The following is a 15,171-nucleotide window of genomic DNA, read 5'->3' as shown; positions in this document are numbered from 1 at the left end:
CACCCACAGCCGAGTCTCTGGTTTCCTGACCCCAGATCTTTTCCTACTTGATACACATGGTGCCAGACCATTTCCTTGCACAGGATCCCTACCAGGTTTGGTGGCTGCTCCTCTGCTCTGGAGAATCAGCCCGTTTATCTCCAGCCATGCCTTCCCCTGGATGTGTGGGCAGTCCAGGAGGTGCAGGAAGATGATCTGGGTCTGCTTTAGCTACCTCATTGCCTCCTGAAAATGAAGGTGAACCTCAAAGGAGTCCTTCTGTGCTTCACTTCTATCCACTTCCCTCGTCCAAATACCCATCTGTCCTTTCCTGCTTACCCTGCTAGCTATGTTCCCCACTGTGTGACAAAGTGTGGTTCATCACTCAGCCCAGCCCACGTGGCTGGACATGGCACCGCAGGCTCTGAGCCTCGGTCTTCCCTGCCTGGAGCTGCTCCCTCTGCCTCAGGGCTCGGCTTCTTACACTTCGCCCTCGCAGCCCCGCTCCTTCCGAGGGGACAATGACCAGGGAGTCCCAAAGAAATCAGGTGATGTCCCCAGGACTACTGCCATGTGCTCCACTTCCTCCTTCCCTTCGAGACACCCGTCCTATCTCACTCTTCAGTCTAGGCAGCAAGACTCAGGTTTGCTCTCTGGCGTTCTCCAGCAGCACTCAAGGGACTTCCCAAAATGTCATTCAGTGTGGGATGAAGCACTGAGTCCCAGCTGGACTCCCCGTCCATTGTTAGGTCCTCTTCAGAAACACCAAGACACAGGGCTGCCTCCCGGGGCCTTGCTCCTTCTCATGGTCCACTACTGGGAGGAGCTGCCTTCACTCCTGATTCCCACCCAGGTCCAACCACAGGAGAGGCAACACCTCGGTCTTTGGTTTCCTGAGCTTTTTCCTAGATCAAGGGCCTCTCTACCTCTTGATATCCTTTACCCCAGGCCTTTTAGGCTTCCCTGCGTGATCTGCCACCAGCTTGGAGCTGACTTAGGACACCTTAAGCTTCCTGACAGGAGCAGCAATGACATACACAAAATGCCAGTTCCCAGACCTTTTATCTCCTTGAAAAGAAACCGAATCCTTCTTAGGTGGACCAGAAAACTAAAACAAGTGAGAGCTCCCAAGTCCACTCCAAAGGACTAATTGGGTGGTGAGGACTCTGCTAGGCCTTGCTGTGTTCCTGCAGGTGTGTGCAGCGAAACTTGAGATGGATATTCAGTGTATCATAGCTACACAATATTGATTGTTTTGAAATCTAAGTAGAACAGCTAACCCCAAACCTCTGCTTTTCCTGCCTAAATTAAAATTAACCCTCATGGTTCAGTTAAAGCGATAATTTCTATTGTATCTCCAGAAATGATCAAACAGATGGTCAACACAAAAAGAAAAAAGCATTGGAGATGTTTGTGCGAGTGTTGAGACTGCACTTGAACACTGCCACACGCTCATGTTCAAACCATGAACAGGTAGATCACACTTAGTAGAGCCTGCTCCACTTGACGGTAAGTGCATCTTGTGGCACTACAGTCAGTCCGCTTTAGATGACGTGCACTCTATTCAAACTGTAGAATAGCTTACATGTAAGATATGATCACACCTTCCAAGATGGTTTTGAAAAGCTGAAGAAATGAAGTGAAGTCTGTCGGTAGAGAGTCCAAACAGCTGTGTTCTCTCTTTGTAGGGACGAGGAGACTCACTCGTCTATTTACCTGCTGTGTCGAGCGCTGAAAGACCCACGCTGTAACGTGAAAAAGCTACGGTAAGAAACTTCTTTCTTTTAGAAGTCCCAAATGTTCCCTGATGTTACCGCAGGAGTCCTGCAGCGGAGCAGGAATGAACCTGTCCCGGGGCTGGTGTAACAAGGGCAGACAATTGTCTCATCTCTTAGGACTGTGTTTGTATGCTCAGTCACTGGGGCAGATTCTCAGCTGCAGTAAGGTGTCTCCTAGCTCCCTCACTTCGGTGGCCCTGTAACAATTTACACTTGCTGAGAATCTGCTGATATGTGTGTGTGGTCAGTTTATGTCTGCCTGGCCTGTCCATGACATCTAACTCAGTTAACTGAGATGACCGGGAGTGAGAAAGGAGATGCATATGCCTGCAGAAGGCTAGCAAGACCACTTAGGGTGCCTACACACAAGAGTACAATTCACCAGATCTCCGATGCACTGCAATTCCTGCCCATCGGAGCAGACTCGATTAATTCAGTCTCCTGGAGCATGGCAATTTCTGCGCTCCAGCAGCCTCCGGTGTCTTGTGTATCAGCGTTCCTGCGCTTTGGTTCAAGTGCCCCCGCCACCGTTTCTAGGTGTGGGGATGCTGAGAGACGAGCCGCTCTAATGAAAGGACCGGTCCCCACCCTCCAAGGAGCACATGCAAAAGTGCCCTTTGGTATTCAGCTCTTAGGCAGTTTTAAGTACCTGTCACCACAGTGTGTGAATCCTGTGTACATCTCCATAATTCATGTTCACTTCTCCACATTTCATCTCTTTCTTGCTCACTTAGTGGTGAGGCAATAGGTGAGAAGGGGTTATTTTTCTGCACCTTCTTTTTGTACCACCCACTCTCCCCAACTTCTTTTTTTTTCTTGCTTTCTTTTCCTTTCGCTCTTAGCTCTCCACCCTTCTTGCTGCCCCAGCTGTTGTTACTGAGAAGGCCTGTAGCAGAAGGGTGATTTGGTGTTTGGACCTGACAGGACCAGGCCAGGGCTCAGTCCGGTCCCCTTGACGCAACTGGATCATTGCTGTGGAGCATGTGTTGCTCCGCTCTACAGAGATTTGCAACCACATTCCTCTTCTTGGATTGGGGTGAGCAGCTGCTTGGCAGGACTCAGGATGGATAATTTTCTGTAAGACGGCCTACGCTAGAGAGCATTGGCCTTGCCAGCAATACTGCAACTGCCAGACACAGGTGTGACAACTCACAGTTACACCCGGGTGTGTTAGCAGCAGTGCACAAGGGTCACATCTTCTTTGGTATTCAGCCTTTCACAGAGCCAGGGCAACCGGATGTGACCACCAGCAAGTCCCTTTGCACTGCCCAGCACTGGCAGCTCCACAGAGCCCCTTCCCCAAAGCCCATGGCAGATTTGACACCTCAGACGACTGGCTCCAGCACCTGCTGAGTCCAGCTCCTTTCTGCAGCTCGTCAGAAAACGTCTGAACTTTAATGAAAAAAGTACACGATGGCAGACAGCATTTTCCACAGAGCACGGTTCCCATTTCCAGCAGCTCTGCCCCCACACACCTGCTCCAGGCCAGATCCGGAGGGCAGTGGGGAGCCACGGCTGGTGTCTGTGGTGTCTCTTCTCTGCCTGCCCCAAGCACAGCAGGCCTCATAAACTAGAACTAGACATACAATTGTATAACGCCCTCTAAAACACTGTTGTTTATGTGGAATCTTGGGATTCTTCTGAAAAAAAATATAACATGCAAATTAAAGGGTAATTAGCACTGCTACAACGCGCATCCCACACACCCCCAGCCCACAGACACCCACACACGTGAGCACACTTTCAATTGTACATGGACAGGTGTACATACATAGCCGGATGCATGTGCACCCTCACAACACATCGTTTTCAGTGAGAAGGGCCATTGCTGTTGGCTTGCTTCCAGGTGCTCTGCCCATCTGGAAGGAATGAAAAGGACGTGGCAGGGGTTGTGGACGTGGGTGGCTCACACTTAATGAGCCAAGGGGCCTCCTGGTGGCCTGACCTGGCTCTGTCCCCCCGTACCTGCAGACACACTCACATCCGTGAAGGTAGTGTTGCCAAGTCTCACAAGAAAAAAAGTGACATTGCCTTTAAAACCAAGCCCAAAACAAGCCCACCCCATTTCAAAGATAGGGGAGTGGGGGTTTGTGTTGTGTCAGGGCTGAGGGTAGTTTTCTGTGGAGTTATGGTTGTATGGGATGGTTTGGATAGGGATGATCCTACCTCTGGCAGGGGGCCGGACTAGGTGAACTCTGGAGGCCGGACTAGGTGACCTGTGTCTTTATGATTACTCCTCATCTGCAAAATGGGTGCAATGCTGGTTTCTTCCCTTTCCTTGCATCTTGTGAGTTGTGCAGGAAAAGTGCCGTAGCAGTACAAGAAATTATGAATGGATGCCTGAGCATGGAGGCAGAGGCTTGTCTTCATCATCACATCTGTTCCCACGTGCCAGGCTGTTCTCCCTTAAGGCAGCTGGTTGCACCCGCAAGGGATGTTACCACAGCTGGGAGCTGCTGAGGCCATGCAGTGCCTGAGAGACCGCAATGCCCAGAGCCTTTTAGGGCAGCTGTATTAAGGCCAATTTATGACATGCAGGGCTTCCTCCACAGAGAAGGAATTCTTTATTTTCCTGGAAAAATAGGATTTCCCCTGTGTTGTGCTAGCAGAGCAGAGTGTAAGAGCTGTGTCAGGCTGAGAGACTCACCCAGTTACTGTATGTTTTCTGCTTGCACCACAAGCCGAGGTGTCGGCCCTGCTAATGTGCAAGTGTTTGTGTCTTGCTCCAGCATTTGACATGGGAGTAGCTCTGAAATGATTCAGACTTTAGTTCACACTGCAAAAAAATCCACACAGGGTAAATAGGCAATGAGACAGGTTGGGCACCCACACAGTTCATAGTGATGTCCAAATAAACCGTGGCTTTTAATACTTGTGCCTGCACATTAAACTTCTTGATAGAAACTTTTTCTAACTGCGTCAGAACTCACTGACCTGTGCAGGAAACTAGCACCTCGCTTCCTGAGCACACTGGCTGGTTACACTGGGTTAGCTGATGTGTTGTACCAGGAGGTCTCTTGGACACCATGACAGATATGGTTGGGGAGAGAGAGAGAGGCTGGTGCCTTGTGTCTGATCTTTGCAGTGATAATGAGAAGAGGAGAGTTCATCCTCTCCTCAGCATCTACAGTGGAAAAAAAGTCCAGGGCTGTGGGGCAGGGGGTGCCATGCTGTTACCAAATTTGCCCATTACCTTGGGGTGTGCTCATTTATTAGGGATAGTTTCTAGGGTCTTGGTGATTCTGTCAATGTGCTGCTTGTGTTACTATACGGAGCTGTATTTCTCCCTTCTGCAAGCCCTCACCCCCAGTGGAGCTATCTTGCAGGACTCAATCTCAATGGGACTGGGTTCCTCCAGTCACCAAATCAGTCATACACACAAACACACACAAATTAACGTGACACGCCTGACCTGGCCGGGCTGATCAGCATGGACAGGCTGACACCCTCATATGCCAAGAATCAGTTCATAAGAGCAACAATAAAATGCAGTCAGACACAAGCACACAGGTAAACAAAATCCCTCTGAATCCGGCTGGGTGTCCAGCTGACACCCTCATGGGCCAGCATTCAGTTCATAAGGGCACGTCTGAGTCAAACTGGGTCAATCAGCCTGTACAAGCTGATCTCCTTATGTGTTTCAAAGTCAGCACGTCCCAATCTTTGGCCTCTTGATGAGCAGACCCCACAATAATTTGGGCTTCACAGGGATCTTTAGCATAGGTAAAAGAAGCGTTGCTGCAGAGCACAGGAGGAAAGAGAAGCAGAGAAGGAAAAATATACCCAATTACTACCAGTTTGCCTATAAAAGTTATTTATTGCTAAGCATATGAAATGTATAATAGTACTAGTAGTAATAGACATGCAAAAGAAAAACAAACACAAACAATGACGATACTACCCTGGTTTCACTAAGTATTTGGGGACACTTAGCTCAAGCTTAACTGATACAGTTCAGGTTCAGAAGTTTATGCCTATAGAGAAAAGACAGAGAGCGATGGGATCTCATCAGTCCAAGGTACTCAGGCTGCAAAGCTGACAGGCACAGTCCGTAGCACAATCCTTGAAGAGAGAGACGATCTGTTCTTCCAGCGTCCCAAGAACGACAGGGGATGGTGTCAGCACAGGAGTTTTCTTCTTCTTTTCTTTTCCTCTTCTCCTTTCCTCCTGCTTCTTCTTCTTCTTTCTTTCTTTTAAGCACACACACTTACAGATTTTTATACCCTCAGTTCAACTGCTTCGAAGCACCCTCAGTAGTGTAAATCATTGTCTTTTCTATTGACAAGGGGTTATCTGGTTTGGACCATCTCAGGAAACTGATTGATAATCAGGAAACACTTAAGATTAGGGAGTAACCCAAATACTTGGGAGCCAGCTTGAGATTCCTATGGATGGCAGATATACTGATGGGATAGCTCATGGTTTCTTCAGGAACAATAGATAGCTTGCAGCATCAGGGTTTTGGATTTTTACTTGTTGTGCACAAGCCTCAGCTTAGCATGACTTTTCCAGATCTTACTATAGTCTTTTAACAGACTTAAAGCAATTATTGGGGTGCTCATAACCTTTTGTGGAAAGGACTCCCACAAGTCGTCTCGGGAAAGATATAACAACACCTGGGATTAGGGCTCCAGCAGGCTGGATGCTGCGATGAACCCTTAACCATTGTTCCAATGTTGCCCATACCCGCTCTGACTCGGTCTCTTGCCTCAGCATTCCCTAACCCGGCAACCGAGTTTTAGTCAATCAAGTTTAAATAGGCCTCCCATAGTGGGACCGGGGAATGTATGGCCCGAGATGCCTATTAAACTTAGAGCTGTGTGTGTGTGTCTGGGGGGAGAAAAGTCCTTAGCAAATCCAGATTAGAACTGGTCTGATAAATACTGAGCTGGGTGTGTGTGAACATGGGTTGATTAACATTGGAAGCACAGATTCCCCATCATGCAGCGCTCTCCTGCTTCTCTGGTCCCAGAATTCACTGCAGTCTCTGCTTCAGGCTTTCTGTTTTCCATCTCTCATGTAAATGAATGGTCATCTGGTTCCATCTCGGATGCAAATGAGACCTAGGGCAGTAGTTTCACTCTTATCACCCTTATCTAGAGAGTCTTAGGTGCGTCTCTCACTGCATCTTAATCAGTTTTGTTTAGGTAGAGGAGGGGAGGGAGGGGAAGGTGAGTCCTTTGTGAGTCAGACAGACTGCATCCTGTGCCAGGGTTGCCCAAGAACACAGAGCTGAGATGTAACAATGCGCATGTGCATGCACACACATGGCTGGCTATGCAGCCAGGCAGGGTGGTGGGAGCAGCCCCAGCAGCTGCATGCCTAGAAATCTGTGGGGCAGGTATGGAGGGCCAGGGCTTGGGGACTGTCCCTGCACCATCAGTGCTGGGAGCACTTATTCATGAGTAGTTTATTCAAAAGTAAACTGATTTTGGATCAAATGCATGTGTAGACATGCCCCCAGTGTCTTCTTCCTCCAGGTAAAATGTTTTGTATTGAGCCTCTCTCTTATCTTCTGCTTCATGATATTTAATGTTCAATTCCACTTTTAGGCCCTCAGTGCTTCCTAAATAAGCTGTCACCGGTATCTTCAGCTGTCCAACCAGAGGAACTTGGGATCTTGCTAGTAATGCCCGTCCTGTCAGAATTTCCCCTCTGCCGGCACGTTCTGTTCTTCCTCTTGATTAGTGAGACTTCTACAACAGGTGGACCAAGAATTAATTAACCAATTCCTGCTTTAAAAATACATGGCCCCTTCCCTAACTGAATGTTTCTATTTTTCCTATTGGCACCTTGCTCTTTGTGGCTTGTTGTACACCCATCAGTAGGTCAGTGGTTCTCAGTCTTCTTAGACGCAAGCCCCCCACAATGAGATTCAGGACACCCTCAGAAAATGCCAGCTTTTAGCTTTCATTTATGGTTTTGTACTACAGAAAGAACTGTATACTAATTCTCTTGCAAACAGCCCAGAAAGGCCACAGGCAGTTTCAGATCTTTTTTTGATACTGTGATGCCTATCTGAAATCTTGTGGTTTATCTTCCTGCTTCTCCTTCCCTGCTGCCCCTTCCCCACTGATTCTCTCCCCATCAGCTTCCCACTCCCTGGATCTTCTCTTCTCCCCACTTTCTCTCCTCTCCCCTGAGGCTTTGTCTTTCTCCAAACCAATATGGGACCTTGTCCCTCCACATTGCCCTCATGTCAGACATCAAAGCAGTGCTGAGGGGAAAAACATATTCTTTTCAGATTGTCACCTTGCAGAGTGGTCTGTCCTTATACCACTGACTACGATGATCTCAAAAAGCCCTCAGGCTTCTCTCCTGCATTCCCTTCGGGTGTCATGTTCCCCCAATCCCACCGCAAACACATCCTGGGAGCCTTCCTATCCTGGTAACCTTAGACTTTTTCCCCTTTGGAGCTCTGCTCTGCCTAACTCACACCAACACTGGGGGCTCCACACCTTCTGTATTGCCTGGGACTTCTCACTCCCCCTCACAAGCGAACCTCTGGCCTTTGCTTGCTTCTCTTTGTTTCTTGTAAAGCGATGTTCATTTTAGGGTACATTTAAAATACAATGAGCAGTTGAGAAGGGCATGCAGAACATATATGGGGAGGTCATGGAAGAGGTGTGTCCGGCAGGTGGTTTCTCTAGTGGGGCAGCCTCACCCTTGCACTCCAGAGAGCTCCATACGAGGGCAGGACCCTGCTTCAGGACATGTGTAGTGCTTGGGGAGACATTCAGACTTGGGTAGGGCTCAAGGACCATGGCTCCAGGCTCTGCATGTGTGGCTGAGAGAATATAAGAGCATTGCTCGGACATGCAGGGATAAAATCAAGAAGGCCAACTGAAGTTGCAGCTAGCAAGGGGTGTGAAGAGTAACAAAATGGGTTGCAAATTCGCTGGGGGACTGCACCCACAGAGTGGTGGTGGACGGGTCTTTTTCAACCTGGAGGGATGTGGGCAGTGGGGTCCCCCAGGGCTCGGTCCTCGGCCTCGCACTGTTTAACACCTTCATCAGTGACTTGGACGAGTGGGTGAAAAGCACCTTGTTCATGTTCACAGATGACACTAAGATGTGGGGAGAGGTGGGCACACTAGAAGGGAGGGACAGGCAACAACTAGATCTGGACAGGTTACAGGGGTGGGTGGACAAGAATAGGATGGGATTAAATACTGACAAGTGCAAGGTACTACACCTAGGGAGAAAAAACCAGCAGCATACCTACAGGCTGGGGAACGCCCTTCTCATCAGTGCAGAGGCAGAAAAGGATCTTGGAGTCATTATTGATTCCAAGGTGAACATGGGCCGACAGTGCGGGGACGTGGTCAGCAAGGCTAACCGCACCTTGTCATGCATCCACAGATGCACCTCGAGCAGGTCCAAGGAGCTGATCCTCCCCCCCTATATGACACTGGTCAGGCTGCAGTTGGGGTACTGTGTCCTGTTCTGGGCACCACACTTCAGGAGGGATGTGGACAGCATGGAGAGGGTCCGGAGGAGGGCCACCCGCATGATCAGGGGGCAGCAGGGCAGGCCCTACGAGGAGAGGCTACAGGACCTGGACCTGTTCAGCCTCCACAAGACAAGGCTGAGAGGGGATCTGGTGGCTGTCTAAAAACTAGCTAAGGGAGACCAGCGGGGAATGGGAGGGTCCCTGTTCCCCCGAGCACTGCCAGGCGTAACTAGGAATAATGGCCACAAGCTGACTGAGAGTAGGTTCAGGCTAGACATCAGGAGGCACTACTTCTCAGTCAGGGCAGCCAGGATCTGGAACCAACTTCCATGGGAAATGGTGCTCACTCCTACCCTGGGGGTCTTCAAAAGGAGGCTAGATGATCACCTAGCCAGGGTCGTTTGACCCCTGCATTCCTCCTGCCCAGGGCACGGTTTCTACAAGCATGTTGGTAGGAAGTTGAGGATCAGGGAAAGTGTAGGTCCCTTACTGAATGGAGGAGGCAGCCTTGTGACAGAGGATGCAGAAAAGGCTGAAATGCTCAATACCTTTTTTGCCTCAGTCTTCACAGGCCAGGTCAGCTCCCAGGCTACTGCACTGGGCAGCACAGTTGGAGAGAAGATGAGCAGCCCACAGCGGTGAGAAAACAGGTTAGGGAATACTTAGAAAAGCTGGACATGTACGAGTCCATCGGGCCGGACAGGATACACCCAAGGATGCAGAGAGAATTGGCTGATGTGATTGCAGAGCCACTGGCCTGCATCCTTGAAAACTCGCGGTGATCAGGAGAGGTCCCGGATGTTTGGAAAATGGGAAACATAGGGCCATATTTAAGAAAGGGGAAAAGGAGGATCCAGGGAACTACAGCCTCACCTCAGTCCCTGGAGAAATCATGGAGCACATCCCCAAGGAATCCATTGCTAAGCACTTGGAGCAGAAAAAGGTGATTAGGAACAGTCGGTGTGGGTTCACGCGGGGCAAGTCATGCCTGACCAACCTGATTGCCTTCTGTGACGAGGTGACTGGCTCTGTGGATGCGGGGAGACTAGTGGATGTGGTGTGCCTTGATTCCAGCAAGGCAAGGAAGTCCGGGCTGGATGAATGGACTGTAAGGTGGATAGAAAACTGGCTGGACCATCAGGCTCAGAGGGGAGTAATCGATGGCTCAGTGTCTAGTTGGCAGCCAGTAGCAAGTGAAGTGCCCCAGGGGTCGGTCCTGCAGCCAGCTTTGTTCAGTGTTGTCATCAACGACGTGGAAGATGGCACAGAGCGTGTGAAGAAATCTCCCTGTGTCTGTCCCTGGATTGGGACATTTCGGGGTGGGGGGAAATGTACCACGCACACACACTTGGGGTTGTGCCTGGTCAAGTGTTTCTGGATTTATGTTGCTTGTATCTTGTCTGTGCTCTATATTTTGCTTCTTCTGGGACTGGAGAGGACCACCTCCCACCCCCCTTATTGTGTCCACACCCTTGGTTTTAAGTTTCCCTCCCAGGAGCCTGTGGAACCAGTCTGGGGACTCTGGCCACTTCGTCGGGGTTGCTGACCACTGTTGAAATGCTTGGTCTGCATCCGCAGGGTTCAAATAATGCCAGTTTGTGGCTGGAACCAAATGATCAGGTCAACAGTGTTATTTAAGGGTCAGGCCATCTGGTCTGGGGAGTCTCTCTTCCTCCAACAAGCGTCTTGGAAGAGGCTCAGGCAGGAACTTAGGCTGCCGTTTGCATGAATCAGGGAGTATGCCTGAAGACAAGCTAGAAAGTTAGATCAAAATAATTTAGACGTATATCCAAAGCATCACTGAACTCAATATATGATGAAAGGCTCAAAATATTCTGTACTGTTCAAGGTGATTTCTATGAAATCCCTCTGCCCACCCCTGCTTCTCTCTCTTTCTGATCAATAAAAGGCTGTCTGGCTCAGCGCGCCCAGCTGTGAGTGCCTGAGGGCAGAGGGGTCAGAGATGTGCTTTGCTCCTAGCAGCGCTCGGATGATTGTTGACTAATTCAGTCCTAGCTGAGGTTTATTTAGGGACCTCCAGGCTATAAGGAGTGACCAGAGCTACTACTAGTGGGCAAAACACCCGCAAGGCTGGCTGGGTGTGTGTGTGTACCCCGGCTGCACAGAGCCCCAACAGAGACCAGTGCCTGGGTGGTGGCAGCATTACCCCAGGCTGGTGGGAGGTCTCCAGGAAGCGGGGCAGCTGGACACGGGCTCCCCAAGGGCAACTCCCAGAGCGTGGTTTTGGGCATGGCGCAGTGACACACCCTGTGACTTCTTACACTCAAACGCACCCCCGTTCCTCCTCACACACACAACCATGTGCCACCTCACACACACACACACACACACACTGTTCCTCCCCTGCACACATGCATCCACTGTGCCGCCTCTCACTCATACACACACATGCATGTGCCTCCTCTCTCACACCCCAATGTGCCTCCTCACACACACACACAATCCTGTGGCTCCTAACACACACATACACACTCACAGATCATGCCTCTTTATACACACACACATGCATGCATACACCCCTGTACCTGCTCACACTCACACACACCTGTGTTGCCTCCTCACACACACACATGCATACACGCACACATCCCCTGTGCCTCCTCACACTCACACACACAAACCCATGTGCATTCTCACACACACATGCACAACTATGTGCATCCTCACACACATATACACACACTCACATGTGCCTCCTCACACCCACTGTTCCTCTTTGAATACACGTGCATACATGCATGTGCCTCTTCTCTCAAGCCCCCATGTGCCTCCTCACATGCAAACACAATCCTCTACCTCTTCTCACACACTCACAGATGATGCCTCTTTATACACACACACATACATGCACGTACACACCCCTGTACCTACTGACACACACACACACACACACACAATCTATGTGCCGCCTCACACACATAACCATGTCCCACCTCACACACACACACCTGTTCCTCCCCTGCACACACCCCCACTGTGCCGCCTCTCACTCAGACACACACGTGCGTGTGCCTTCTCTCTCATGCCCACTGTGCCTCCTTGAATACAAGTGCGCACAGCCCAGTGACTCCTCCCTTACACACACACATAGATACACCTGAGTCCTGCATCTTGCACACATGTGCACACACACATGCACATGCACACACACACACTACTGTGCCTCCTCCTCCACACACATACATGCAAGCACACTCCCCCTGTCCCTGCTAGTACTCACATACACATCCCTGTGTGCATCCTAAAATTTGCAAAGACACCACACACACACACACACACACACACACACACACACACCCCCTGTGACTCCTCACATACACACAAAAAAGCCCGGTGCCTACTCCCAAACACACGCACATAACACATCTGTTTGCCTACTCTCTCTCTCTCTCTCTCTCTCACACACACACATCTACACACACCCCTCTTCATACACACACACATCCATGTACATGCCCACTGTGCCTTCTAACACACACAGAGCTATGTGCCTCATCACACACACATAACTATGTGCCACCTCACACACACACACCTCTGTGCCTCTTCATACACACACACATACATGCATGCACACACTCCCTGTGCCTCCTTACATTCATACAGACACATCCATGTGCCGCCTCATGCACACCCCATGTGCCTTATCTCTCTCTCTCTCTCTCTCTCACACACACACACACACACACACACACACACACCCCTTTGAAAGGTCCAAGTTTCAAAGGTGACACATCCATGTGCTGCCTCATGCACACACACACCATGTGCCTCTTCTCTCACACACTCACACACGCACCCTTTGAAAGGTCCATGTTTCAAGGGTGAACCATGGACCTTCCTGCCTGGTCCTTCATGATCATGTCCTTCAGGAGAGGCGGGTGCGGGGGCTGCCTGGCACAGCTTCTGCCATGGCCTTGTTCATGCCCTGCTCACTCTGCTCCGTGCTTCTCTCTCCTCCAGGTTGTGGCGTTGCCGTCTCACACCCACTTGCTGTGGGGATCTCGCCGCTGCTCTCCGCACCAGCCCCAGCCTGACGGAGCTGGACTTGAGTGGTAACGAGGATCTGGGGGCTGGCGGCGTGCGGCTGCTGTGCGAGGGACTGAGACATCCCAGCTGCAAGCTGCAGACACTGGGGTAAGGAGCCTGGCGCTTCCTGCGGGCACTCGCTAGGGTCTCTCTGGGAACGTTCAACACGGCGAGGTGTCTTCGTCCTGGTGTTGGGACAGTGGAATAGGGCGGCTGACTGGAGACGCCTGGGGCTGTGCTTGTGGGTCTCTGCTGGGTGTGGGGAGCGTACAATTAGTAGTGAAATCCAGGACGCAGTTGAGGAAATCCAGGATGGGGTGCACTATGCACATGCACACACGCACACACCCCCCGTGCTTCTTCACACACACATGAATGCTACCCTGTGTCTCCTCACACACACCTCTGGTTCTCCGCACACACACCCACCTCTTGTGCCTCTTTATACCCACACACATACATACATGCACACACCCCACTGTCCCTGCTCATACTTACACACATACCCACATGTGCCTACATACACGCACACACCCTTGTGCCTCTCACACACACAAACACACACACACACACAGCCTGCTGCCTACACACAAACACGACACACCCCAGTGCCTCCGCCCTCCCTCTCTCACACACACATCCACATACACCCCTCTTCATACACACACATACATGAATGTGCGCACACCATGTGCATCCTTACACTCACACACACAAACCTATGTGCATCCTCACAAACATTCATACTCACCTGTGCCTCCTCACACCCACACACCCACTGTGTCTCCTTGAATATGCGTGCACACACCACAGTGCCTCCTCCCTCACACACACACAGACACAACCAGTCCTGCATCTTGCACACACATACACACTCACACTACTGTGCCTCTTCATACACATACATGCATGCGTGCACCCTCCCCCTGTGCCTGCTCGTACTCACATACACAACAGTGTGCTTCGTCAAACATGGCTCACACACACATACACACACAGATGCACACACTTCTTTACCTCTTCATATGCACAAAAATAAATGCATGCACACACATCCTGTGCCTTCTCACACACACAAACCCATGTTCCTCCTCACCCCACCATGTTCCTCCTCTCACACAAACACACTCACGCAAACACACACATACCCTGTGCCTCCTCACATACCAAAGAAAAAGCCCAGTGCCTACTCCCAAACACACAGACGACACACCTGTTTGCCCCCACACACATCTACACACAACCCCTCTTCATACACACATACACACATGCTGTATACCCCCGTGCCTTCTAACACTCACACACCCCTATGTGCCACCTCACACACACACGCACACACACCCCCCTCTGTGCCTCTTTATACACACACACATCTATGCATGCACACACTCCCTGTGCCTGCTCACGCTCAAACACATCTGTGTGCCGCTTCATGCACACCCCCATATGCCTTCTCTCTCTCTCTCTCACACACACACACACACACACACACACACACCCCTTCGAAAGGTCCAGGTTTCAAAGGTGAACCGTGGACCTTTCTGCCTGGTCCTTCATGTTCATGTCCTTCAGGAGAGGCGGGTGCGGGGGCTGCCTGGCACAGCTTCTGCCATGGCCTCGTTCATGCCCTGCTCACTCTGCTCCGTGCTTTTCTCTCCTCCAGGTTGTGGCGTTGCCATCTCACACCCGCCTGCTGTGGGGATCTCGCCGCTGCTCTCAGCACCAGTCCCAGCCTGACTGAGCTGGACCTGGGTGGTAATGAGGGGCTGGGGGCTGGCAGCGTGCGGCTGCTGTGCAAGGGACTGAGACATCCCAGCTGCAAGTTGCAGACACTGCGGTAAGGAGCATGGCGCTTCCTGCGGGCACTCGCTAGGGTCTCTCTGGGAACGTTCAACACGGCGAGGTGTCTTC

At 50.8% G+C, this 15,171-nt stretch overlaps 1 protein-coding gene across 3 annotated transcripts in view; it reads left to right on the top strand.

Annotated features, from left to right (window-relative positions):
• LOC132245689 (NACHT, LRR and PYD domains-containing protein 12-like) overlaps positions 1-15,171 on the top strand; it is a 70,751-nt gene that overhangs the window by 27,747 nt on the left and 27,833 nt on the right. For all 3 annotated transcript variants that reach the window (XM_059718362.1, XM_059718361.1, XM_059718363.1), the window contains 3 exons: positions 1,668-1,745; positions 13,195-13,368; positions 14,924-15,097. In XM_059718362.1, the coding sequence (XP_059574345.1) occupies positions 1,668-1,745; positions 13,195-13,368; positions 14,924-15,097 (426 nt within the window). The remainder of the gene's footprint in view (positions 1-1,667; positions 1,746-13,194; positions 13,369-14,923; positions 15,098-15,171) is intronic.

The sequence above is a fragment of the Alligator mississippiensis genome, chromosome 15, assembly GCF_030867095.1.
Source record: "Alligator mississippiensis isolate rAllMis1 chromosome 15, rAllMis1, whole genome shotgun sequence".
In the NCBI taxonomy this organism is placed as follows: Eukaryota; Metazoa; Chordata; order Crocodylia; family Alligatoridae; genus Alligator; species Alligator mississippiensis.
Note: the sequence above shows the minus strand (reverse complement) of the source record. Positions and strands in the feature narration are given on the sequence as shown.